This window comes from Tribolium castaneum, chromosome 1 (genome assembly GCF_031307605.1).
Source record: "Tribolium castaneum strain GA2 chromosome 1, icTriCast1.1, whole genome shotgun sequence".
Classification (NCBI taxonomy): Eukaryota; Metazoa; Arthropoda; class Insecta; order Coleoptera; family Tenebrionidae; genus Tribolium; species Tribolium castaneum.
In genome coordinates this window covers 32,428,410-32,454,557 of record NC_087394.1, presented here as the reverse complement: position 1 = coordinate 32,454,557, position 26,148 = coordinate 32,428,410, and the positions used below count along the sequence as shown (strand labels likewise).

The window sequence follows — 26,148 nt, the reverse complement described above, 5'->3', positions numbered from 1 at the left end:
CCACCGAAGCGTTACAATGAATGCAATATTGTATCGAAAAATCCCGAACAAGTTTTACAGTAAAACACATGCATAGAAAGCGTTCCGGACCGTTTTTTCTCAAATCCTTATAATCATATCTCTTATTACACAAATCACTACACAATTGCTCAACTGTGATCGGTATGTATGTGTTGAAAGGATTTTCAAAATTGCGTGAGATTTTTTGTCTTTTTATGTCGAAATTGAATCATTAGTCATTACAGTTAACACCTTTAAAAAGCAGTTCATTATCACGTGTTTTGAGCAAATCTGTGGCAAATTTCGCCACTCAAAATCTTTCTCTTGGGACTGTCGGGAGTTTGCGGTTCCATATTTTTTGTAATTTTAAACTGCCGTCTCAACCAATCTTGTGCAACAGCTTTAGAGCCAACTAACAATGCTATTGACTACGCAACTGTTCTGGAGCAGATACTATCATATTTACGATTTTAGTTTGAAAATAATGAAAGGGGCCCTTGCCCTAGATCGGGGGTACAGTGGGGCAGCTCGCTATAAAACAGTCTCAAGCTCGTAGACAAACCAGTCAAGTGCCCAACACGACAAAGCAAGCAAAATGTTCAAATTTGTAAGTGACTAGTGACTGTACGATGTGGATAATTGGCCGTTGTTATTGCAGGTAGTCCTCGCTATGGCCGTCTGCGCCGCCAACGCCGGCATCATCGGCCACGGGGCCGTTGTGGCCCCCTTGGCCGTGGCCCATGCCCCCGTAGCCGTAGCCCATGCCCCCGTTGCCACCTCGTACCAAAACTCCAACCAAATCAGCGTGCACCCGGCCCCAGTGGTCGCCACCCACGCTGTTGCCGCCCCCGTTGCCGTAGCCCATGCTCCCATCGCCGTGGCTCACGCTCCCGTCGCCGTCGGTTACGGACATGGGCTCGGCTTTGGCCATGGTCTCCTCCATTAGGGCCCACGGTGAAGAGATGAGCAACGTTTACTTGTAGGGATATGTAAATTTTTATTTATTTTTTTGGAAATGCTTCGAAAATAAACGATCCATTACAAATGCTGTCTTTTAATTGGGTTTGATTTTGATAAGAAGAGTTACCATTTTTATGTCTTTGACATTTTATAAGTTTAAAAATTACTAAACGACTAATTTAATTATACAAACAACAAAAATTTGATCGCAGATTGTAGTAGTTTATACCTAATTATTTTCTAAAATTATCTACAGTCATTTAGTTTAATTAATTTTTTTATTACGTCGTGACAAGTCAGAATGATTCGGATAAAAAATGTTGCAGCAGAAGATATAAGAAACTAGGCAGAATTTGGTTTCAAATGTTAATAAGTAATAGTATAGTAAATAAAGAACTTAAAAAAATCATAATAAAAAGAACAGTACTTTAAAGACCAATAAAACCAAATAACTTGTTATACAGACTGAACTAAAAGTAACCCACAAAATTCATGTCTTATTGTTATGGGTCAATTTAAAAAAAAATCTCGAACAGATCGATTTTATAAAAAAATTCAGCCGCCACATAAACAACTCTCAGTTCGACAAAAAAGTCTCTCATGTGTAAAAGAGTTATGTAAAATTTTAATCACCGACGTTGAATTTGTAGAAGGCCGGAGAACCAAGTAATAAATAAACAAAAATTTTTAAGATAAACAAAATATAAAAGTTTACAAAAGTAAATGTAGTATTTTGACAATATAGAAACATTTACGATGGTTCTCATTAGTTTTTGAGTAATAGCTTAGAATTTTTAATTTTTTAACTAGACACTGTTTCTTTCTGATTATAATAAAAAAAGAAATCAAAAAATATAAAACAAAAGAAATTTTTTGGGTTTTTAAAATAATACTCGTACATTACAATTAACTTCCTCTGTATTTTAATCGTTCTTTTGTATGAGTTAAATATTTCTCTTATTTATTAATTTTGAAACGAAAAAAAATTTAATATGACATATTTAAAGGTTTTTTACAATCTTAATTTTAAAAACAAGATATTATATGTCTTATCTGGGACGAATAAACAGTTATTTTTATGATACGAGTAGATTGACAGCTTTGCAATAATGTCTCAAAACATTTCTTTAATTTTTACAATAAAGTGAATTAAGATCACAACCCACTGCAGCAAATGCTTTTACTTAATGGTTTTAAAATAGGTCATGTTATTTGTCTTAACTATTGAGTTTACCATAACAAGTCTATAAAAATATTTCACTAGACATTAACTGCAGTTTTTATTAAAAACTTTTTATAAAAAGTGTAACAAATTTAATTAAATTGAAATACCTTTTGTTTTGAGAGAAAAAGAGATAAACGTAAAGGTGAAACATATCTTCAAACTTTAGCGTTGATCCTTAGATGACTTACTTCTTAAATTATAAAACGAAAACATTTAATTTATCTCTAAAAATTTTTAGTTAACTGATTTTGTTTAGTAAAGTTCCGAAAAACATTGTTAATAAAAATTATGGCCACTGCGAATCCAGTCCACTATTTTTGACTAGAAAATACACAAATTTGGTGATTTTTGGAGGAATTATGTCTATTTTCGGTCAAAAACGTACTGAAAGTCGCAAAAAAAGTAAAAACAATTTTATTGTTGTAGAATTAACTTATACGGCCGGTATTTTTTGATGAATTCTGGTGAAAAATTAGAGAATTAAATTGAAAAAAAGTGGAAGAAAATGTTTTCTTGAGCTAATTCCCCGACTTTTGAACTGAGTGTATTTGCGTTTTAGGTGAATTATTGCAATTATATAGTTTGTAATGTTTATTTATTTAAAAATTTTGTGTTAAAATATCTGCAAAAGACGGTCAGTACCTGGGGCCCTGGTGGCCCAGTGGTATAAGCGCCACTTTCGACGGGGGAGGTCGGGTGTTCGAACCCGGATCACGGCAACAATTTTTCTATGAAAAAAAAGTGTAGAAAAGGTAAGTGAAACAACACGTAAACAAAAATAAGAGATTGAGAGAACACACAGACGTACAAACGTAAAGCGGAGCATAAAACTAACAGAAATAAGAAAATAATGCGACAAAAGATAAAAGTACGCAAAGGCGCCAAATTGTAAACGTAAGAGCACATCCTAAGCAAGATAGAAAACATTTTTTTTGGTTTAAGAGAAAAAGAGATGAAGGTAAAGGTGAAACATAACTTCAAAATTTAGTGTTGAATCCTTAGATAACTTTTTTCTTAAATTATAAAAAAAATAAACGAAAATACTTATAAAAAACAACATAAAAAAACAAATTAAAAATACAAAAATATTTATCTATTAAAAAAAATTAAGAAATATAAAAACCTTAAAAAAATAAAATTCGGAAGCCTTTACCTTCTCAAGACCTTTACCTGATTCTGTTAATTTTCCGAATTACGCAAATATAAGTAAATTCAAGTGCAACTCTATTATGCAAATACTGAAAATAATTAGAATAATATGCAGTCGCAATTAAAAGTTTAAAGCCTACTACTAACCGGCCGCAATATCTTTTTTTCAAGACATTTATTCGAAATATGTAATATATGACTTGAAAGACAACAAAAATCTACTAATGTCGGTCAAGTAAATAGCGTCGTTACCATTACAAAATAAAAAGATTACATTTTAATCAATTTTCTACAATTAGTAGTATTTATTCATACATGCAATACAGTTCATAATTCATTATCAATGGCAATGTCATATGCCTATATCTAACACACGTTTCCACTGAAAGACCTGAACTAGATTACTATACACAGTGGGGCCCTAATAATGGTATAAAACCCCAACCGTAATTTATCCACAGCATTCAGTCTCCACTGCAGACACCAAGCCATCATTATCATCATGCTCAAATTGGTAAGTTAATAAACCACAAAATGTAACAAATGAGTGATTTTTTTCCCAGCTTGTGTTTGTAGCTGCCATTTATGGCGCAAATGCTGGAGTAATCACAACAGGATTAGGAATCGGACATGGAGCTGTCGTGGCTGCTGCTCCTGTTGCTGTAGCTACCCCTGTTGTTAAAACAGTCGGCGCCACTTCGTACCAAAACTACAACCAAATTAGCTTGCATCCAACTGCTGTTGTTGCCCACGCTCCCGTTGCTGTTGCTCACGCTCCTGTAGCTGTAGCTCATGCTCCTATAGCTGTAGCTCACGCACCTATAGCTGTAGCTCACGCTCCTGTTGCTGTAGCTCATGTTGGAAGTGTAGGTCTTGGAAGTATCGGAATCGGAAAAATTGGGTTGGAAGGGTTGGGAGAAGAAATTGGAATTAAAGGGATTTAAGACGTGTAATAATACGAGCGTTAGGTTTAAGTGTAAAAATAATTTATTTTTGGTATTTTATTAAAATAAAACTTGCGAAAATATTGATACCTGTTTTTTATTTCGGAACTGATCCAAAGTTTCAAAAAAGTTTTATACAAATTTCAAAATAATACAATTATTCGTTACATCAGTAACTAAAAAAAATAGGAACAAAATTATCTACATACATTACTCATACCTGTATAAGTTATATATAGGTAGTACTTTATAATTTTAATAGCATTGCAGACAATATTTTCTGTTCTATTGTTTTTTGTTAAACGATTTTGTCAAAAAATTAATCAGACTAATCAGATTAATGAAGCAGTATTAAAAGTAATTCACTGTTAAAAGTTAGTTTGCGATTAGTAGTTCATCTGACTGGTTTAATTTGCTCTAGTAATTAGTTAATTAAACCAGCATTTGATTGTAATTATATTAATAACGTTTCAAAAATCGGTCTTTTTGTTTTATTTGAATTTATGCGAGGGATCGTTTTAATAGCTACCTATAAAAAGCACAATCCGGCTAATTTGTACTTGTTTATTTTCTAATGTATTATAATGCTATGCGAAACAATATATTATTCCACTTCATACATCATCCCACACACTAGAACTACACACTATTAATTAAATTTTGTTTTTCAATTAAACAAGCTTATTGAGAAATTGCAATTTCCTTGAAATTCAGAACCGGTAAGTCTTGAAATATTGGCAATAAAATGTAAACCAATCTATTATGTCTTATTTAATTAGTGAAATAAATTTGTTTTATTTTTAGCAACTATACCTACAGTTAGAAATTTTAATGTTGCTAGATTTTGATAAACGATAAACTAATTTTTTTTATTATTTAAATCGGTAAACTTTGAGTCTATAAATCTTAAATTTATTTAATAAACAATACACTGAGAGAGTTATAGAAGCATTAAAGTGGAATTAAATGAAATGAAGCTGTCCCTACTTAATACGCACGAAAAATACAATATATTACGAATACCAATTTTTCTAGGTCGTTATGATTAATATTATGCTAATTACAGTCTTATAAGGTTAAAGTCAATGAAATTTACAAAACACCATTTATAAAATTATAATAACAGTTCCGATAATCAACTGAGAAGTTCTCGCAATTTAACGCAACAGAAACTGTTTTTTTTTCTGAAAAGAACAATCAAAGATATGCATCTTAAACAAGTCTCACCTTGCCACAAAACTATTAACAAAACGAATGTTTTTTAAATGAGTATTTTCAAACAATAAATATGTTATTTATTACTTCAGTTAATCTTGACCATGATCATTTTACATTGAAATCTCTAAATGACGGAAAACTCACTTGAACTTTCTAAATAAGACGCTGCGCTGCAAAATTAATGAATTTTTAACAAAGGTGTCTTAAAATGCAACAGGTTTTTTATAACAAAATGTGCCACTGTTACCTCATAAAAATTAATTAATTATCCTCTTATTGTAATAAGAAATTAGTTCTTACAACAATTTAGATTGAGATCAAGATTTTATTAGCAATTGACCATAAAAGTGTAGCAACATTTTTAATTAGGAATAAAATGATCTATTAAAAAATGCCAATTTTGGCCACTTCGGTTTTATCACACTTTTACAAACCCATTCGATAATTAATCTTTGAAATGTTTATGTAATACTAATAATAGATTGAGCAACAAATACAGGGTGGGTCACTTAAAAAAAATAAAAAAATAAAATTTAATAACATGAAAGCATTGTTTATTTATTTAAAATCTTAAAAACTCACCTTTTGTGCGTTTTAATCGTGATTTTAAAAAATGTGATAAACACCTACGATTATTTTTGGGAACAAAATTGGCACTAGCTTTCAGTAAATCATCGCAATGGATAGCAACAATCGAATGAAAGTGAAACGGGGTCCTTGTTACATCATAACCCTGACCCAGAACATACCCAGAGTTTAGACCCCAAGATTCACTATAAAAGCAGCACCGAATACCCCAATCGTCATTCGATTCCACAGAACGAACCAACAAATTACAAAAATGTTCAAATTCGTAAGTCAAAATTCAAAAAAAAAACAGTGCGTTTTTATTGAAAATATTTTTCTGCAGGTAGTCGCTCTCTCCCTCTTGGCCGTTGCTAAAGCCGGCAATCTCGGTTTGGCCTACTCTGCCCCCGTCGTAGCCGCCCCCATCGCCCACGTCGCCCCTGTCGCTCACTACGCCGCCCCCGTCGCTCACTACGCCGCCCCCGTCGCCCACGTCGCCGCTGCCCCCGTGGCCGTCAAAACCGCCGTCCCAGTCGCCACCTCTTACCAAAACACCTTCAAAGTAATATAATTTTTTGAAAATTATGCGAAAATCTAAGTGCTTCCATCTGTAAGTCAATGTGTTCAACTATTTTGTTTGTTTTGTAGATTTCTAAGACTGCTGTCCCAGTTGTCGCTGCTGCCCCCGTCGTCAAAGCCGCTCCCGTTGTTTCCTACGCCGCCCCCGTAGTCAAAGCTGTGCATGCCGCTCCAGCTTTGTCCTATGCCGCCGCCCCCGCTTTCGCCTACGGCGGACTCCACCACTTCTAAGCTAGTGCCGTGATGGTTAATTTATTTATTGCCGCCTGATGATTTTGTACATATTTATTTTGATAAATTTTCTGTGAATAAACTGATTGCTAGTGAAATGGGCTTTTTTACTTCTTTACCTTTTTTTCTGTTTTAATATTTTGAAGAAACAACGTGTCTGTTACAATTTTAATCGCTTCCAATTGCTCGTCATTCACTGGTAATTTAAGACAAAAATTTTGTAAAAAATTAGTATAATAATTTTTATCCCAATTATTTATTAATTTTGAAATTTTGAAACGTGGAATTTGTAATACATCCACATAGATTTTTTTCAAAAATTTGTGAAAGGACTGAAATCTAAGAATACATTTCAACAGACTTGAGAACCTAATCTAATCAATCTAAGATTACCGCCAACCACCAACCACATTTCACATGCGGTCCTGGTATAAAACCACCCGAACCATTACCACCACATCAGTCTCCACCAACGCACACCACCGAACATCCAAAAATGTTCAAAATCGTCATTTTCCTCGTCTCCATTGCGTCCGCTCTTGCGAAACCCGGACTCCTGCACGGAGTGGCGGCTCCGGTGGCGGTGGCCGCTCCGGTCATCGCCCCAACGGCCGTCAGTCAACAGACAAGACACGACATCATCCACCCCGGAGTCATCACCTACACCACCGCTCACGCCGCTCCGGTGGTCGCCGCAGCGCCCGTTGCAGTGGCCGCTCCGGCGGTCCGGGTTTCCAGCGCTGCCACCTCTAGTCTTGATGTTCGCCGTCCGGTTGCTGTCGGAGTCGTTGGACACGCCGGAGGACTGGGATATGGGGGCGCTGGACTGGGGCTAGGGGGCGCCGGACTGGGCTTAGGGGGCGTCGGACTGGGACTTGGAGGCGTGGGGTTGGGGTTAGGGGGAGGACTTGGGCATGGAGTGCACGGATATGGCAAATAATGCGTCCTTAAATGTTTTGTGAAATACTGATTTTTTCTATTCAGCGAATAAATTTTTTCTACATTGTAACTGCCCTTTCTCCAATTTATTATTATGTATTCTTTTTAATAACAGAAAACTTAAAGGAGTCCACAGTGTTGCAATAAATTTGCACTTGTTTAATGCTTACAACACTTCGTCAAATAGATTGAATAGGTAAAAGCGATCCTATGACAAGGTTTCTCAATAAAAATGTCTGTGTTTCGTTGTGTAGTTGAAATAAGTTGTTTTTAAGAATTATCTGTTTAAAAAACAACCAATTCGCTTAGAAATAACCCAAATTATTTTTCTTGATTCTTTTCTTAAAAACGAGCCAAATTGCCTGAAAATAAATGCTCCATCTTGCAAATTCGACAATAAATTAAATTCGACATCATAGAAAACAATAAAAGAGCAAGAATCGATACCGTTGATAAAAAATAAATTTAAAAAAAATATGTTGATAGAAAACAAAAATCTGTCTTCATATTTGTGCTTAACTGAACTTTTTTTATCGCCATACACATTTGAGTCACTTCGTATAAATAATGAAAATATTTGTGTTATTGTAATAAATTGCATCTTGTAAGTATAAATAAACAAAAAAGCAAGAGAGTATAATAAGAATGTTTTAAAAGTTATTGAGATTATTACACAAAGAGCTTTATTTCTTTGTTGTTGTTTTATTTTATAAAGAATAATGTTTTTTGTATATTTTCTTGGTTTAGGTGTCATATTGTGTTTTCATGCTCATTATTAAAAAAAAAATTAAAAAACAGTTGCCGCTTATAAAATAAGTCACGAATGTACGTTTGTATGTATTTAAGTGACAAAATGTTTTTTTTGCTTTTTTTATTACCAGGATAATCTTATTATCATAATAAGAATAACGTCACAATGCATGATATTACACTGTGATGTCAAAATTTAGCTTCAAAAAAATTGAATCTACCTGTTTGAACATTTTTTTGAAAAATGTTGTGTATTTCCTCCATTTCAGTCTGTATTTTTTGGAACTAGCAATCGTTTTTAAAGTTATTTTTTGCACAAAACAACATTCAAGTAATATTTTCAAAAAAAACCCAGCGAGCAAACACTGAATTTTATGTGATAATTATTTTTCGATATAATACAGTTAAAATATACTTACATGTATAGCCCAAACATTTAATACATATTTTTTTTCATTTCAATAAAGAAAATAGCAAAATAATTCAATTTTTTAACCAATAGACATGTGTAAAGTGAGTAGAAGAAGAATTTAATTGGTAAATTAGTTAACGTATTAAGTACTGTTATACATTCCCAAGCATTTATTTTCTTGTTAAAAACACTTGAAAATAGCTTAGCTTTGTTCACGGTAAAACGATTTTACCTTCCTTGCCCCTAACCTTTGCTAAAATCTTATCGCTCAAATTTACATTTATGAATATTACAACTCACACGCTTAGTTTACTTTTATTCCACCGTTACTCATGTAGTACTTGCAACTCAAATGACAACCACACTTATGACCATACTTTTGTTTAAAATAACAGATGGTAGGTAAGTCTGTAACTTTGTTATTTCATTATCTTCCGAAAAATCTAGTTTTAGGGAAAAACCTAATCGAAAAATCCGTTCCTGAGGCACGAATAGTTGGAGGTAGTTATGCTCAAAACCACAAATACCAATTTATCGTCTCCATCAGATACGGATTTAAAGAACAACATGGATGTGGTGGTACCATCCTTGGACCCAACGTTGTTCTGACAGCAGCGCATTGTCTTTATTTACGTGATCCGTAATATAATAGTTAAGAACCTAATCCATATTATTAAACCAAAGCAGTATTTCAGTAAGATATGGTTCGAATAATTTGCTTGAGAACAATGTAAGAAACGTTATCATTTATGGAATATACCATCATGACTATAATCCAAAAACTTTTCGAAATGACATTGCCGTTCTACATTTACGCGACACCATAAAATTTTGTGAGAGTGTCAAACCGGTGGTTCTGGGTAAACTAAAATCGTTACACCAGCCTGTGGAAGTCGTAGGCTGGGGTTCTGTGAACCCTAAAGACCCCATTTCCATATCAAATGAACTCAAAGTGGTGGAAATGAGAGCACTCTACCCTCGAAATTGTAAAAAACAAATGGCAAAAAAATATAAATCGCTCATTTTTTCAACACATATTTGCACTAGAGGCACAAGAGGAAGAGGCGACTGCCAGGGAGACTCTGGAGGCCCGCTTCTAGACAAAAATGAAAATCAGATCGGAATTGTGTCTTGGGGAGTCTCATGTGCCAATAAATCACCTAATATTTATACCAACGTGGAACCTTATTTTACGTGGTTGAAGGACAAAACAAAAATTAATTTAAATATTGACAATAAATAGTTTGATTTGATTTTTAACACATTTATTTAACCCGTTTTCGGAGCCGGTTTTTCGAAACCGTCCCTCATTAAGAATTTAAACTGGAATATAACAAGCACAAAAGTCACAAGTGTGCTCAACATTTTCAGTATTGCCGATTTATCAACACTGAAAAATCTGGCCGCTGAAAATTTCGGTAAAACATTAATGTTAGTCACAACTACGTCTTCCAGTTTTTGATTCTTGGCTTTGATTTTCTGACAAAGGTCAAAAATTGTTCTTGCTTCTTTAATCACGTCGTCACACTTCACAAAAATTGCATATATTCCAATCTGAGGCTAAAGTATGAGAAACAATTAAAGTAGTTAAGGACGTACCAAATAAGTGAATATAAGAGTAATATCTGCTACTATTAGCTCTATTCTTGAGCTAGCGACGTCCCTTATGACAGACTCAAAATAGTAAAGAATTTTTAGTGAAGTATATAATACGAGGAAAAGTATAGGCCACCCAAAAATTTCATTAAAAATGTCAACAGATTCTTTCAAAACGAAAACGCTGTATGCACATTTTTTTAAAACTTCAGTATTTTGTCCTTCCATTAGCAGCCTTTTCACGAATCTGTATCTTGAAAGCACCATTTCAAGAATCACGTAGATTAAAATATTGTAATAAAACTTAATATAAAACTGAAGTAATTCGAATAAAAACCACTTGACGTAGAGTTTTTTTAAGATTTTGTACCACAACCAGCTTGCATAAAGCACCACAGATAAATATATCACGTGTGACAGGACAACTGCAGTCAAGTAAGGTTTTTTCTTTTCAAGTGTCGAAGTTTCAGAAATTTTCAAATTATTGATGAGCATGGACCACATCTCTTTCTTAAAATATATCCCAATCAAAGTGTAAAAGTTCATAAAGAGCAAGACCACATCGACTAACATCCGAATAATCAACTTGACAATATTGAGTTTTTTGTAAAAGAAACGTCTATCGTATAAAGTACTTGCTACACCCGCTGTAAACAAAATTAAGAATAACAGCTTATACTTTTTGCCAAAACATGTTATTTTAATTTTTCTTGAAGTAGGAATTACAGCTAGGACATTCCCAACTGTGAGCAAAATATCCAGTGTTCAAAAATCCATTTTACAAAGCTTGAAACACTGCAACAAACAACAATATAACATGTTTGTAAATCATAACAACGTAATTTGGAACTCAAACTGTTTTTATAATTTTTTGTTCTTGCTTATCTTTGTTTAAATGAAAAAAAGGAAAATAGATTTTCAGAAAAATGCTTTTAAGAATTACTTTACGTTATTGATTGTGCTTGTGCACATTCACCTCATTATTATTGACGACTTGTAGTAGTATTTTTATTTTTGTTGGAGTAGAAAAGTTTAATAATGCTGTTAGACTTTAAATTGTTTTATTGACTGTTGTTTTGTCTTTATTTGCATTTGTCACAAACAAATTAACTACGCTATTTGTATTAATCCTGTAGTTATCAATCAGTATCAGTAAAATCTAACCTGCTGCAGAGCTAAATCTACTATAATAATAAATTTTTCCCTTTGGATAAATTTTAGGTTTCTTACTAGAAATTGCTAATGTTTCATAATTTTTTTTATGTGAAACTGCCTTTTTACTTCTTCGTAACTTTTTATAGATTGTATATAAATTACACAACAACGTGTCTTATTACAATATCTCTTTTTCCCAAACCTTTTGTTAGGACATGTGTAACGAAAGAAATTACTTTATTGTTGATTCACAATATATAACTTAAAAAAATACAATAAAAAAATTGCAAAAGAATAATACATAATTAAAAAATACAAAATTAAAATCGAACAAGTTCTAATTTTTGATTTCGTGAGAGTTATTAAGAATGGTTATGTCAATATATAAAACTAGCAGGTAAGAGTATTGTTAATTCTAGATACTTTTTATGACAAATGAACTGAAGGTAGTAGGAATAAATGATTATGTGTGGTTTTTAACACATTTATTTATTTCATTTCCGGTGGTGTGCTTCGTCAAAAACATCCCACATCAAAAATTTTAGCTGAAATATGACAAGCACAAAAGTAATAAGAGAACTCAACATTTTAAATATTGTCGCTTTTTCCAAACTGAAAAATTTAGCCGCTGAAAATTTCGGTAAAACGTAAACGTTAGTCACAATAACGTCCTGCAATTTTTTATTTTTGGCTTTAATTTTCTGTAATAAGTAAAAAATTTCTTCAGCTTCTTTAAGCACGTCATCACATTTAACAAAAATTACAAATGTTCCTATCTAGAACAAAAGTATTCAACGAATAACTTCAAAGTTAAAAAACCTAGTCATACCACATAAATAAATATAAGACTAATGTCAACGATTATCAACTCTGTTTTCACCCTAACAACGTCGTTTATAGCCGACTCAAAATAGTAAAGAAGTTTTAATGAAGTATATAACACGAGGAAAAGTACAGGCCATCCAAAAATTTCATTAAAGATGTCAGTAGTTTCTTTCAAAACGAAGAGATTATATGCACATTTCCTCAACACTTGGATACCTCGTCCTTCCATTAGCAGCCTTTTTACAAATCTGTATCTCGACAGCAGCATTTCAAGAATCACATAAATTAAAACGTTGTAATAAAACTTTACATAAAACTGAACTATTTCAAATAAAAACCACTTAAAGTAAGCTTTTTTTAAGAATTTGTACGATATCCAACTAGCATAAAAAACGACAGATAGATATATCACATGAGACAGCACCATTGTTATCAAATAAGGTTTTCTCTTTTCAAGTGTTGTAGCTTCCAAAATTTTCAAATTATTGATAAACGTCGACCACATCTCTTTCTTAAAATATATCCCGATCAAAGTAAAAAAATTCATGGAAAGTAAGGTAACATCGACTAATATCCGTATAACCAAGTGGACGGCACTGAGTATTGTGTAAAAGGAACGTCTGTTGTATAAAGTACTTGCTACACCAACTATAAACAAAACTAAAAATAACAGCTTGTACTTTTCCCCAAAGCATGTTATTTTGATTTTTCTTGAAGTGGGAATTACAGCAAGAACGTTCCCAACTGTGAGCAAGAGATCTAGAGTTGAAAAATCCATCTTATGAAGCTAGAACTGTTTGATATTTGCTGACAAAAAAGCAGAAACATGACTTGTTTGAATAATACGAATTAATTTGTGATCATAACAAATTAAAACTTGTTTTTCCCGTATGTCTTTGTTTAAGTGGAGAGGAAAGCTCTGTGTATTCTTTATTTACATTTGTCACAAACACATTAAATACGTATTTGTATTAGTTCAGTAGGTATCAAAATCAGTGAAGTTCAAGCTGTCGTAGAGCTTGATCCACTTTTGGTAAGTCTCGTCCTTCGGATGATTTTTTATTTCCAAGCTTGCGTTGATATTAACGTACAAAAAGTCTCCATTGTCTGTTGAAAGAACAGGCCAAGTAATATTTTGCAAGATTTCTGATGGTTCCGGAGTGGGATTTCTTAAACATTCAAACTTGGAAAATATTAAATGAATGAGAATCAACTTACTGGTATTTAGCAAAGTCAGTCCAAATTTTAATAAGTCGTCGCCTTGTAATTCGGTCACTTTCAGGGAAAGTGCTGTCATTACAATCAGATCCGGAACAGAACAAATACTTCAGTTCTTCACCATGGGCAACACTTTCAGCGCCATCATAATGAACATCAGATTTTCCCAAAGGACCATGATAAGAAAATTCATAAAAGTACGTTTTGGCTATTTGTGAATAAAATTCAGCAAATTTACGAGTGGACTTAGTAAACGAGGTGTCACTGGAATACTTTAAATCGACATCAATATAATTTGAGTTAATTTTATTATAATCACCCTAATGCCATCCCCTAATCGGCTACCAAAAGACTGACCTCCGGTGTAAATATCTCTGATCGATTTTCCCATTTCTAAGCGCTTATTCTCGTCAGTAATTTGCATGTTATTGTTTACTATTAATCCCAAATTGTCGTCCCACGCTTTCAGCGTGTTTTGGAAAACATTGTGATCTGTACAAACTGTATTACTTTTATCTTATTTTGCAAAAAATAAATACCTGGATTGAAAAGCAAACTTTCTTCGGAAGCAAAACCTACAAGGATGGGCACTTTTAAAATATTTCCGGCTTGAAGCAAACCATACATTTTTTTGGTAATGAAAGCATCCGGATTTTTTATTTCAGTTACAGGTGCCCAGGTTAATCCTTGCGAGACGTCATAGTCCCAAGGAGTCTCTTCCTAATTCACTAACAAGTTATAAATTTTTTGATATAAAGTTCAGTACCTGAACCAAATATTTATTAGCAGCATCTAGTATTTCCACAGTTTCAACACTTTGCAAATATTCGAGTAATGCTTGGGAATCTTTATTTGTTTCAAAAGTCGAGTTCATGATAGTAGCGAAACCAAAAGCTTCGTTTCTGGGATTTCTCTGGAAAGACCATGGGCATAAAAATGAGCCACTTTCTAAAATCGCTCCTTGGAAAAGTCCTACAATAATTTAATGGCAATAATGACTTAAAAATTATGAAAAAGTGCCTTCTGAATGTTGATTCAGCAGCTGGTAAGCGACAGACGCCGACCCAGCGCTATGTCCAAAAATCGTGATTTTTTCAGCATCCCCTCCAAACAGCCCAATGTTATCATGAGTCCACTGAATCGCCAGTTTTTGGTCTTTTAGTCCCTGATTTCCAGGAATCACATCGTCACCAGTTGACAAAAAGCCTGAAACTTTTCGTAAACTCAAGCAATTTTTGATTTGTATTTTGTTACCAAAAGGACCTAATCTGTAATTAATAGTAACCAAAAGGACATCGTTGTTGACAAACAAATCAGGCCCATAATCCATGCTTGAACCGTGGATATAGCCGCCACCATGTATAAAAAACATAACCGGTAGCAGTTCGGTTGTTTTATTACTCGGAAGCTAGAATCACATGTTTCTATGTCCAGTTACTAACAATAAAGTTAACCAACTTGTGGTGTAAAAACATTAATGTAGAGGCAGTCTTCGGACTGAGGCTGATCATCAATTTCTAGCTGCACACAACTCACGTCTATATGGGTGGTGTCAAGTATACCCTCCCAGTTTTGGGCAGGTTGAGGTGCCTTCAGCCTCAAAGGCCCTAAGGGTGGAGTGGCATATGGAATTTTTTCGAAAGCATAATAAGTTTTGTTTTGTAGTGTTATATCTTGCCGACCTCTAATTTTTCCATTGGGCAACGTGATGATAAGATCATCGATCTATTTGATAAACTGATAAAACTTGCTCTCAAAAATGCAAACTTACAGAAAGCCCAAATTTTGCAAGCACGAGTAAAAACAAAATTCTTCCAAACATATTTATTAGCATGTAATAACTAGTGATAGAAAACGAATCAAACGTTTTATAGCTGTGATAAGGATGCTTAACCTTTGGAGGAGAAGCCACTTCATCTTTGACAATCAAGTGTTTTTTGAGTAGACAAACAAACTTCGTCTATATTATGAGTTATGACCTCTGTTTAAACTCGTCCATTTCAATTATCAACGATTTAAACTGCAATACAACGATACCAAAAGTGCTGATTGTGCTTAAAATACTAAAAATCGTAGATTTTCTAATAGTAAAAAACCCAGCTGCTGAAAATGTGGGCAGAACGTCACTTGTGATCACAAAAAATTTGTCCAGCATTTCGTTGCGACGAGTATTTTTCAGGTTTTGACAAAGCTTTAGAATAGCTTTAGCTTCTCGTGTCACATGGTCGCACTTTAATATTATGGCAGTAACAGCAAGCTACCAAAAAAATGTAGAAAGATTTCACTTTACGAAACTCATTACCAAATAAAGCAGAATTATAGCAACGTCTCCCAATATCAGATGTATTCTTGCGGCAGCTGAGTCTCGAATTATTGACTCGAAGCAATAAAGAATCCGTAAGGAAGCATACATGACTGTGAAAAGTATTGGCCACCCAAATAAATCATTGAAGATGTCTACAGTCTCTTTTAAAAGATACACACTGTAGGTGCACTTTTTTAAAACTTGGATATTTTTTTGCTGATTTGTCAGTAAATGTTTGACAAACGTGTACCTTGAAATCATCATCTCCAGAATAACGTATATTATGAAATTGTAAAGAAACTTCAAGTGTAGTTGCATTAGTTCGAAGGAAAACGCTTTATAATATGTGCTTTTTAAAATACGAGCCCAGAGCACCGTATTGTACATTATTGCAGAAATATTAGCGAAATGTGTGCATGCAATTGTAATCAAATGGGGATGTTTTTTCTTCGGCGGAACACTTTCCAAACGTTTCAAATTCTTGATAAGGGTGATCCATTTTTCTTTAAAAACGTATACACCGATCAAAATATAGTAGTCCAAAAGGGTTAAGGCAATGTCCACAAAAATTCTGATAATTAATTTTAGTCCAGATAATTTAACGTAAAAGAAAAATCTGTTGTAGAAAGTGAATGCGAGACAAAATGTAAACGTAATAAAGACACACATTTTGTAAGTGGTCCGGAAGCAAGTTGATCTAATTTTCCTTAAAGTTGGAATTGCAGCGGAAACATTTGCTATTGATAGCAAAACGTCTAACGCAGTGAAATCCATTTAACTTCTTGTGAGAGTATTTTGGAAAAACTGTTTTTCCGGACTGACGTGTTCGTCAAAGAAATAAACCATTATACTTTAAGAAGTGGTGTAGATAGTCCCTAATAATTGACAGTAATGTAAAAGTTTGACTGTGTTCTCGTCGGAAATTACTTTCTTGTATTTTATGAATATATGAATAATTGAATTTTCGGGCAAAATACTTGAAAGGGATTCTAATGTGGGGAGTAATAATAACTGCAGACATTTTACAACTAAGAATACTATCAAAAACGAAAGAAAATCTACTTTATAAAAAATTAATAAAACTTTGTACAAATGGCACTACAAAACAGTTTTTTTTTAGTTTTGCAACTTAATTTGTTTGCTGATCCTAGATATTAAAAAATTGGCTGTATGTGTGCAAAGTTCTTGTAATAAGGCGTTTTTTGTGGTTTACCTACAGCTTAATCCACTTATAAAATTTTGACCTAAATTATTAGGAAACGAAATCAATAAATCCATTAGTATATTAGTAGTGTTTTTGTTTTTATTTACACTAAGATAAATATTTACAAATGGAAATGGCATAAATACTAAATGCAACAGTTTTAGTGTGGAAAGTATATACTGGACGTTGTTATAACATACCTACCTCGATCTAATTACCAAAAAAATTAAATTTGCTGGCAAAAATACTTTTTTACTTTTCATGCAATAAAATAACAAGTATTTAGACACTTATATTTATAATAATAAATATTTCCAATGGTATTGACTTTTTAATTTTTATACAGAAAATTTAAATCATGCTCAAATTCGTTACTTGTTTATTGTCTAAATAACGATGAAAAAAGTTGAGACACATCTGAGATATTATTGTTCTAACAGCTGCGAACTCCCGACAACTCTCTTTAAATAAACAAATCAATTCAATTACATTTTCACTTTTCAAAATGGAATGTTTCAACCACCGGCATTTCCGCAGCTGTGCCGTAATATTTTCACATTCTTGCTGAACGCAATCACACATTGTTATAATAACGAGAGATCCGAACTGAAATTGTGTAACATATATAACGCAAGTGTGAAGAATTCAAATACAGTCATAATTTGTCTACCAGCAACATTGTGAAGATACTTCATACTGTTAATCATAACATCCATATTCTCATAGACTACCAAAAAATCTAAACATACCAAAATCCGCAAACAGCAATAAAAAAATGTTATGTTATTGTTAACTAATATTTATATTGCAACAAATGATCTCTAATATTTCTTTTAACCCCCAGTATTACAATCAGTTTATCTTCCTACAAAACTTTAGGAATATAATACTGATTATGATTAAAAAATACTAAACATATTAACCAAATATTTTTTCTCTTTGCAACATGCTCTTCAATTATCGAAAGCTATCAAAAAGGGTAAAAATATTGTTGACCGTTTTTTTCCTTAATTAAGAACCGACTTTTAGATGTATGATAAATGATAATACACCAGTACACCTATTCACTGCGCTGTAAAAAATATATTTCATTATAATAAGTGATCAATAAATTATTATTTTGGTCAAGTATAACAACAGTAATTTTAGTAAAATTTACCATTTATCAAAACACAATAAGTACAAGAAAAAAAAATGAACCAGAGTTTTTGCAAAATATTCTTTCTGCAAATGATGAACATCACCAACATTACAAAGTGCTTACAAGATATAAGCGAAACGATTAGTAGTGGATCAATAAGACTGCTAGTTCTCCAAACTGAGGAATATCCCAAATACGAATTAGCCGATGTTACAGAAATCGTCATCAACAACATTCACAAACTCAACACTGAAACTACATTTTTTATCGCAAACAGGAGTTTAACTAAGCTAAACTTTGGTTCACTTATCGGAGTTCATATGATAATTTCATGGAACACGCCAATTTTAAACAATTTTTTAAACATTCATCGCAAAGTCGTGGCTCGAAACGTATACAAGATTTTTCTCCTCACTTCCAATCAACCATCGAATGAATCTGGCATTTTACACAATCAGATTTCTTGTTCAAAATCATTGTTGACAACCACAAATACTGATCGCTTTCCATTAAAAGTGACAATGTTTGTTAAATTTCCTACTGCCATCTTAGAAATGCCGAAACTGCTTAGGCAAAATCCAATATACAAATCACATCGCACCATTGGAGGCTTGGACGGCTTTCTGCTGAAGACCATGGCAGATTACCTCAATTTTGACGTAGACATCATTGATGACTTTAATCCTATAATTTATGGGGAGGTTTTACCCAACGGTACCATAACCGGTAGTTTGGCCACAATAGCTAATAATGAAGCCCACATTAGTACCAATGGAAGGTTCTTAGTAGATTACGGTACTGATAAAGTCGAGTTTACAATCCCTTATGAAACTGACCGAATTTGTGCTATTGTACCAAAATCTATGCGAGTACCACAGTGGCTAATATTTGTTCACTGTTTTGACACATCTATTTGGTTGGCCCTGGGTACTGTATATTTAGTTTGCTGCACATTTTGGTACTACATAGGGCCTAGTCGCCACCACCAAGTTTTCTGGCAGATTTTTACAATTTTTGTCGGCATTCCAGCAAATATCACACCAACGCATAAACAACTGTTTTTCTTGTTTGGTTGCATAGTTTTGAATATTATCATCCTGAGTGTGGTACAAAGTTCTCTAATTAAGGCAATCACAACCCCAACTTTTTACAAGGAAATAAACACACTAGACGATTTAGACAAAGCTGGTTTTCCGATCGCCACTAAATTCTACACTTTTGACAACGCTTCAATAACACATAGAAATTTGAGAAAAAAGCAAGTTGGGCCAATTGCAAATATTTTGGATATAGTTGCTTACCAGAGAAATATGGCAAAAATTGAAAGAGAGCGTGACTTGAGTTTTTTTATTCGATGTAACTATCTGGATGAAGATGGAACGCCCCTGCTTCACATACTGAAGGAATGTTTCACCACCTATTTTATTTCCTACATTGTACCGAAAGGTTCAGCTTTGTTGCATATTTTTAATAAGGTGATTCTGAGATTGGTTGAAGGCGGACTAACGATAAAATGGTACAACGATGTCCAGTTTAGTGTGATTTTGGAGAAAACGTACGCAAGTGACGGAAATAAATCACTGTGGAGACCTTATACTTTATACGACATACAAACCGCGTTTTTCTTGTGGTTACTAGGTTCTATTATTGCAATTTTAACATTTGTTGGTGAAATATGTAGAAAAAAATTAGCAAATTATTTTAAACAACGATTGCTTAAATTAAACTGTATGTAGCAGGTTTTAATTCAGAAATAAAATTATTTGACCAAATCGTCGTTTCATTACGTTATACCAAAGTTTTATATTACGCATAGAAAAGTAAAGATAAAGTTTTAAGTTTACAAAAGTTAATATTATCGACAGAGTAATAAAAAAATAAAAAACTCTTATTTTTCAGTTTATTTTTGGTGACTGAAACCATGACAAGTCATTTTATAATCTTCTCTTGTGGTTATAGTGACCAAACGTCCTAGTTTTTCCACACATTTCTTTTTTTTTGTCTTTGTCAGTGTCCGTTAACTTTTTTTTTTTGAATTAATAAAATGTTCTCTTTTTTCTAAATTTTACAATTTATCGGACATCGGAATCAATTTTTAATAAATTAAAGGTTTTTTCGTAATGCTATTTTTTGTTTATCCATTATGGTTGTAATGTACAAGTTTCAAGACAAAATTAAAAATATTGAATGAGAAGACAATTGTATTTTGAAAACTATGGAATGTTTAGAAGCAATTCAGACTTAACAAAAAAATTGTTTTTTTACCAAAAGCAAAGTGAAAAAAATATTTCGAAATTGTGATAATGCAACGGAAGTTAATAGTAATGCAAAAATAACAGTACATCGAAGTTTGAAATTTTTTACAAAATTGAACATAAATGATGTTTGATAAATGGTAAGTATTGGAATATCAAAGTACATTTAAACCAAAAAAATGCATAAGAAAGATTATAGGACACTAGATTTTCATAGAAAATGGCAGAACTATTTTCAGTCGTTGGTAAACAAAGATATCTATTTTGAATTGCTCAAAATTTGCTAATATTTTTCATGTCAATAAGGAACGAGTATTTTTATTAATAAACTCATAGTAGACAAAAGAACAGAGTAGGTTTAAAACAGAAACACTTATTTTTACATATTTTAATTTACAATGTTATCAAGAGTTTTAATTATTTGTTGTCCAATAAAACATTATTGGAAGATATTTGCTCCTCTCAAAAATTTAATTTTTAATTTTAATTTGTATGTGCTACTTTATTGTAGTTACATTTGAATAAGTATTTGCATGAAATTTTTACTTTATCAACTAATGTCTCTGTTTTACATTTTACAATATGTTACTTTGAAATAAAGAGTTTACTGATTAACAAAAGATATTCGCTATTTAGAAAAATGTAACTTTCCCCCTTTTTTCCATGCATTTTTCGTGTTTTCTTTTTTATATTTGTATTTATTTTTATCACACTTATAGTTAATTCATACTTAGTTTAATTAATCAGAGTTTTAAGTGAAAATCTGGTCATTTAAATACTTATTTCACTTGACAATAAAAAGTTTTAAAATTATTATTAAAAAGCAAAATAACCTAATCTGAAGTGCTTTTAGTTCCTTGGTCATTCATCAAAATCTGTCAATAAGTACAGCAATTTTGTTTTTTTTTAAATTGCGTACTACATACTTAATTCTTTGTTTATGTAAATGTGGTTTACAAAAGGTAGTTAAAACGAATAAAAACAACAATATTTAAAAACTAAACATTTTATTATAGTCACTTGTGATAAATAGTAAATCAATAACAAAAATAAACTCCAAAATGTTTTAAAAGAAAATAATAGAACTGGTGAGACCAGTTAAACGCATACAAAGCAAAATACTGATATGTTATACATTTAAGACTGTTTGCACCTTGTAAAGAAAAATTACATTTCTAAAAAACTAAAGTTGTTGAAGCAAAGAACAATAAATAATACTACCTCTGTTCCAAAATAAGTATCCAAAAATATTTATTTTGGGCCAAAAATATCGTAATAAATTATTTAAGTCATTTAATCATCAACCAACGGTCCCCACGCATCGGTATCAACTTTATTTTCCCTAATACGGCGTTTTTTATCTCCCGGCATTAAGACATCTCGTTTCACCCAATACGCCTTCAGTTCGTAATTTTTGCACCCCGTTTCGAGGAAACCCCTCCTAACTGTAACATCTCCCAACACACAATTCCGATAGTCCTCCACTGAAATATACTTCCTCTTCACATATTTTCTCACCCCCATGGCCTTCTTCACCTCTTCCCCATCAACATCCAAACAGTAAACCTTAGCTCCGACTCCGCAAAACTCACGTACGACTTTCCCATCACATTCGTCTTTCATTTTTCCCGGAACTTTTTTGTTCCTTGGGGGGATTCCCCACCGTTTATCCAAATTGGAAGTGTCGAAAAGCTCCAACAACTTCTCATCAAACTGCAAGTCGCGGAAAAAATTGCATGTTTGGATTTCGTAAATAAAGGAGTCTGTGTCCATATAGAGAAGGTTAATTCTTTGGGGGTATCGGGAAAGCATGATTTTGTAGTGAAAGTCGTACATGAATTTTTTCGATAACTCTAGGATGCAGAAACCGGCGTAGATTGGCTTGTCGGTGCTTAATCTCTGAATGGTTTTCCCGAAAACAGAATTGTTGAGCAGTTTGTAGAGTTTCTTCTCAATGTCAGACACAGCACTTGCCCGCAGGTTTGTGTTGTAGGCGATGTAAGGTTGCAACCACTTTGACTGTTTGAATTGCAAGACACGGTGGATTTTTTTCAGGATAAGGCCGTTCGAAAGACATTGCTTTAAATTCCGGAAATCCATCACGTAATTCCGTTTATTGTAGAAATTCAAAATGCGCACGGTTTGGCCCAGCTCGGGGACAGTCAAGTGTTCGTAACAAAAAGGCAAATCGTTGTGTTTCTCGTGTAACTTTTTCGGATAATCCAAGTCGACTTCAAAAATGTAACCGTAAGCTCCCTCTTCTTCAAGGATTCCGACTTTGGGCGCAATTTCTTCAATTTCGTTTCGACTCATCCAACGAAATTCGGAAAAAGGCAAACACTGCGACATCGCCCACCCTCCCAAATTATTCGCGTCCAAATACACAATAAATGTGTGCGGTTTGGTTTGGTCAAGTTGGCAAAACCGGTTATTTGCAAGTGCATATCGCTTTGAACATTGTACAATTCCGCCGCGGATATTATCCTTGATAAAAGCAATCATTTCCTGATCTTCCAACAACTCTAATTTGACTTTGATGTGTTTCAACATAACGTCCCACGCAAACGAGGCAATTGTGAAGTAATGAAACGGATCTAACTTGTACTTATCCAAACACAGCATTCGAAAACTTTCGAAGACGTCTCCCAGTAATAACACGCTGGATTCCAAGCAAAGTTTTAAATAGTCACCGACAGTTTCACACCCAAAAACCGTCCAAATACGCACAGCACGGTCATACTCCTCTGGCGAAATTTCTTCGTCTTCAAGCTCATCGTAGAAGCCAGAAGGTGGAGGAAAATCACTTCTGGTGAGTTTGTCGAAAGAGTCCAGATACAAAAACGGGACCCAAGTCTTCCTTTTCATCAAATCAAACTCGGAAAGGGCTTTAAACCACCGTCTGACGCCCTTCTTTTTGGAATCGCTCAAAATCCTGTCTTGATTTTCAAACTCTTCGTCGAGAAATTTGCAAGACTCCACAAATTTCAAATATTGGAAGCCAGGAATTGGAGTCATGAATCCAAATCTGCCTTCTTTGTTCCCACAAATGAAAAGTATTTCGTCAAGTTCGCCCTTACTCAGCGCTCCTAGTAAAAAAGTCAGTCCATTTTTTGAGACCACAACTGGAATGGACTTCGGGATTTTGCGAAACCCTCGACACTCCTTGTGCCCTAATCCCAAATAGTCCCCAGTTAGGGGATGAAAATCGATGTCTTTGTCTTCATGTAAAGCCTCACTGCAGAGGTAGCATTTGGTTAGTTTGGAAATTTGATTGATTTGTTCCTCGTTCAGGCCCAAAGGTTCCACTTTTGTTTTCAGTTTCTCACTTATTTCCTTCGCTTCCCTTTTCAAAAGCTTCCACAAAAGACTCACGCAGTCTTCTCCGTAGTAACTCTCACATTTTGACAGGGAACGGTCGTAACAACATTTAATTGAATAAGCAAACCCGCAAGGTTTTTGCACAAATACTGACTTCTGCCCAGGCGTTGGAATTCTTGCGGATTCAATATGTGCGTAAATTACGAAAGGAATCTTGTGTTGTCTTTCGAAATTTTTAAAACACACTTTTTTAGAGTCCGGGGACATTTTGCAAGCACAATTTTATTTACGACTGAATGCTTTGAGTAATCAATAAAACATACAGGAAGAGATTAGAACTGTTAGAGACTGTTTCTCCCAGCGACCTTGGTCTTGTGATTCCATTTGTCTCGACTTAACCCGCACATGTGTTGGAAGAAATGGTACAGGAAAGCGGGCTTTAATGGTTTTATCAAACGAATTGTGCTTTTTCTTCCCTTGATTGCACTTTAATGTGGCATGTCAATTGTGCAGCTGTTTTTATTATCAGCGAAGGTTACTTTTAGTGCTTTTAGAATAAACAAATTCTCCGAAAACTCAAAGAAACAACCAGTTGTTTCTTTATCCACATTAATTTCTGAAAAATTAAACAGTTTATTGTTATTATCGTAAAAAATCTTTAATAAATAGAAATAAAACTTACATTTAACACTTCTTTATAGGCTGAGAAGTTCTCTAACATTGCAAGGTGACTAAATTTTATCAGCTTACTGCGACACTGGGTTTCACACTCTTCGTGGTTTTCTGGGAATTTAGATTATTATCGCACCATATGATCGATAAGATTTATTAAGATTTTTAGATTATTTAGATAAAATTTTTTATTTACAAAACCTAAATCTTTTGTACTTTCTGGAGTCTGGACTTGTTCTACAGGTTGCTAGACCTGGTGGAGCCCAATATGGACACAAACGCACTTTTAATACTGAATTCAAATTCTAATTTTTGGTTTCTTTTTTATGCAATTTTCATTCTGCACGTGGATACACAAAGGGCCATTTCATACTTCTACAGGGTATCTTGAGTTTTCCTGTTGCAATTTTTTTTTTAAATAATCATAGGCGGCTTTGGTGATCTTTCAAAAATTGGTATTTTTTAACAACGAACAGTTGAATAATTCCGAAACCAAAAGAGATAGTCCCATAATAGTTTATATAAAGTTACGTTATTTTCTTGCGTAGAATCCAATTATGCAAAAATATAGAAAGTGTTTCATTTAAAAAAATGAATCTTTAGTTCACCACCCTGTATACAATAAAAATATCTTTAGTTTGTGGTCTTTAAGACATGGCAATATTTCAAACAACAAGAAAGTTATAGATCAATTATCCACTCCTGGGTCACCCTGTATAAGATCACACATTCAATTTCTTGAACACACGTTTATTTACCTTAATTGTAATTTTACAATGTAATTATTTTATTTGCTTTGTAAACAAATAAATCATAGAAGCATTCTCTTTAATCTAACTGCTTACTTCTAAAAATTAATTAATAATAATTATTATTACTATTGGTTCCGCAATATAGCCGGAAAACCTACCAAAAATAATTTCACTATTGTCGTGGATTTCGCTGGGTTTATACTGTTTCCATTGAATATGACTAATTTATTAACTGACAAGTGTACCGAAGTTGTGTTTTGAAATTTCTTCTTTCTTCTTATTAAGCTAGAGGCTTCATTTTTTATGTGGATACGAAACTTTAAAAAGTTTGATTACCACATTTTTATTCACACTATTGCGGTCAATTTATTGAGCGCATTAATACGCATAATTACGTGTTAATTGTTAACTTTATGCTTTTTTCTAGTGTGTGAATATCACTCATTATTTTTATTACACAAGTCTTGCGACAGTTTATCGACATCGACAGGTGCTTTGGATAATTTTCTATTGAACTTAATTTTTTAATTGTTGTACGTAATCATCCCACTCATAATTTCATGCAGCTTTGAACTAACTAATCAAGAGCAAGGGGCGTTAATTTAAAGTAATAAAAAATAAAATAAAAATAAATTACACATTTATTTGTCGAAAGTGGAATTTACATGATTAAATGGATATTCGGTTTTGATTTTCTAATGAACACATTTGTACACATTGGGCTAGGGCGCTA

General features: G+C 33.3%; 7 protein-coding genes across 8 annotated transcripts; 5 read left to right on the top strand and 2 right to left on the bottom strand.

The window, feature by feature from the left end:
* Positions 1-579: 579 nt before the first annotated feature.
* MFK3-10 (cuticle protein 65) lies at positions 580-1,045 on the top strand. The gene is made up of 2 exons (NM_001416372.1): positions 580-607; positions 659-1,045. The coding sequence occupies exons 1-2, from the start codon at positions 596-598 to the stop codon at positions 944-946; spliced, it is 300 nt and encodes a 99-aa protein (NP_001403301.1). The 5' UTR covers positions 580-595; the 3' UTR covers positions 947-1,045.
* A 2,765-nt stretch (positions 1,046-3,810) lies between these two features.
* Positions 3,811-4,365, top strand: MFK3-11 (cuticle protein 70). Its single transcript, NM_001416373.1, has 2 exons — positions 3,811-3,848; positions 3,898-4,365. Exons 1-2 carry the CDS (start codon positions 3,837-3,839, stop codon positions 4,276-4,278), a joined length of 393 nt encoding a protein of 130 aa, NP_001403302.1. The 5' UTR covers positions 3,811-3,836; the 3' UTR covers positions 4,279-4,365.
* Positions 4,366-6,313: 1,948 nt separating this feature from the next.
* MFK3-12 (cuticle protein 38) lies at positions 6,314-6,971 on the top strand. Its single transcript, NM_001416374.1, has 3 exons — positions 6,314-6,349; positions 6,407-6,625; positions 6,712-6,971. Exons 1-3 carry the CDS (start codon positions 6,338-6,340, stop codon positions 6,871-6,873), a joined length of 393 nt encoding a protein of 130 aa, NP_001403303.1. The 5' UTR covers positions 6,314-6,337; the 3' UTR covers positions 6,874-6,971.
* Positions 6,972-7,369: 398 nt separating this feature from the next.
* On the top strand, positions 7,370-7,813 carry LOC103313848 (cuticle protein 63). Its single transcript, XM_008198169.1, has one exon. The coding sequence runs from the start codon at positions 7,370-7,372 to the stop codon at positions 7,811-7,813; it is 444 nt and encodes a 147-aa protein (XP_008196391.1).
* Positions 7,814-9,276: 1,463 nt separating this feature from the next.
* LOC103313845 (chymotrypsin-1) lies at positions 9,277-10,227 on the top strand. Of its 2 annotated transcripts, none has more exons than XM_015977655.2 (3): positions 9,277-9,376; positions 9,422-9,614; positions 9,662-10,227. In XM_015977655.2, exons 1-3 carry the CDS (start codon positions 9,370-9,372, stop codon positions 10,215-10,217), a joined length of 756 nt encoding a protein of 251 aa, XP_015833141.1. In that variant the 5' UTR covers positions 9,277-9,369; the 3' UTR covers positions 10,218-10,227. The 2 variants fall into 2 exon arrangements, with proteins under 2 accessions (XP_015833141.1, XP_015833140.1); XM_015977654.2 differs by having other exon boundaries at positions 9,280-9,372.
* A 3,240-nt stretch (positions 10,228-13,467) lies between these two features.
* On the bottom strand, positions 13,468-15,681 carry LOC657557 (esterase E4). The gene is made up of 9 exons (XM_064359829.1): positions 15,540-15,681; positions 15,227-15,493; positions 15,023-15,176; positions 14,786-14,974; positions 14,535-14,737; positions 14,308-14,488; positions 14,088-14,260; positions 13,769-14,040; positions 13,468-13,719 (listed from the first exon to the last, which is right to left on the bottom strand). Exons 1-9 carry the CDS (start codon positions 15,600-15,602, stop codon positions 13,527-13,529), a joined length of 1,695 nt encoding a protein of 564 aa, XP_064215899.1. The 5' UTR covers positions 15,603-15,681; the 3' UTR covers positions 13,468-13,526.
* Positions 15,682-21,663: 5,982 nt separating this feature from the next.
* On the bottom strand, positions 21,664-24,805 carry LOC657476 (uncharacterized). The gene is made up of 2 exons (XM_963934.4): positions 24,674-24,805; positions 21,664-24,607 (listed from the first exon to the last, which is right to left on the bottom strand). The coding sequence occupies exon 2, from the start codon at positions 24,256-24,258 to the stop codon at positions 21,967-21,969; it is 2,292 nt and encodes a 763-aa protein (XP_969027.1). The 5' UTR covers positions 24,259-24,607; positions 24,674-24,805; the 3' UTR covers positions 21,664-21,966.
* Between the last annotated feature and the right edge of the window lie 1,343 nt (positions 24,806-26,148).

Coding starts and splice junctions, on each gene's coding strand:
- LOC657476 (XM_963934.4), bottom strand. CDS start 24,258: ATGTCCCCGGACTCTAAAAAAGTGTGTTTTAAAAATTTCGAAAGACAA.
- MFK3-12 (NM_001416374.1), top strand. Junction 6,626..6,711: donor CTTACCAAAACACCTTCAAA/GTAATATAATTT, acceptor TTTGTTTTGTAG/ATTTCTAAGACTGCTGTCCC.
- LOC657557 (XM_064359829.1), bottom strand. CDS start 15,602: ATGCTAATAAATATGTTTGGAAGAATTTTGTTTTTACTCGTGCTTGCA. Junction 15,494..15,539: donor TTGCAAAATTTGGGCTTTCT/GTAAGTTTGCAT, acceptor TTTATCAAATAG/ATCGATGATCTTATCATCAC. Junction 14,738..14,785: donor GAATCAACATTCAGAAGGCA/CTTTTTCATAAT, acceptor TTATTGTAGGAC/TTTTCCAAGGAGCGATTTTA.
- LOC103313845 (XM_015977654.2), top strand. CDS start 9,327: ATGACAACCACACTTATGACCATACTTTTGTTTAAAATAACAGATG. Junction 9,373..9,421: donor TTTGTTTAAAATAACAGATG/GTAGGTAAGTCT, acceptor CGAAAAATCTAG/TTTTAGGGAAAAACCTAATC. Junction 9,615..9,661: donor TGTCTTTATTTACGTGATCC/GTAATATAATAG, acceptor AAACCAAAGCAG/TATTTCAGTAAGATATGGTT.
- LOC103313848 (XM_008198169.1), top strand. CDS start 7,370: ATGTTCAAAATCGTCATTTTCCTCGTCTCCATTGCGTCCGCTCTTGCG.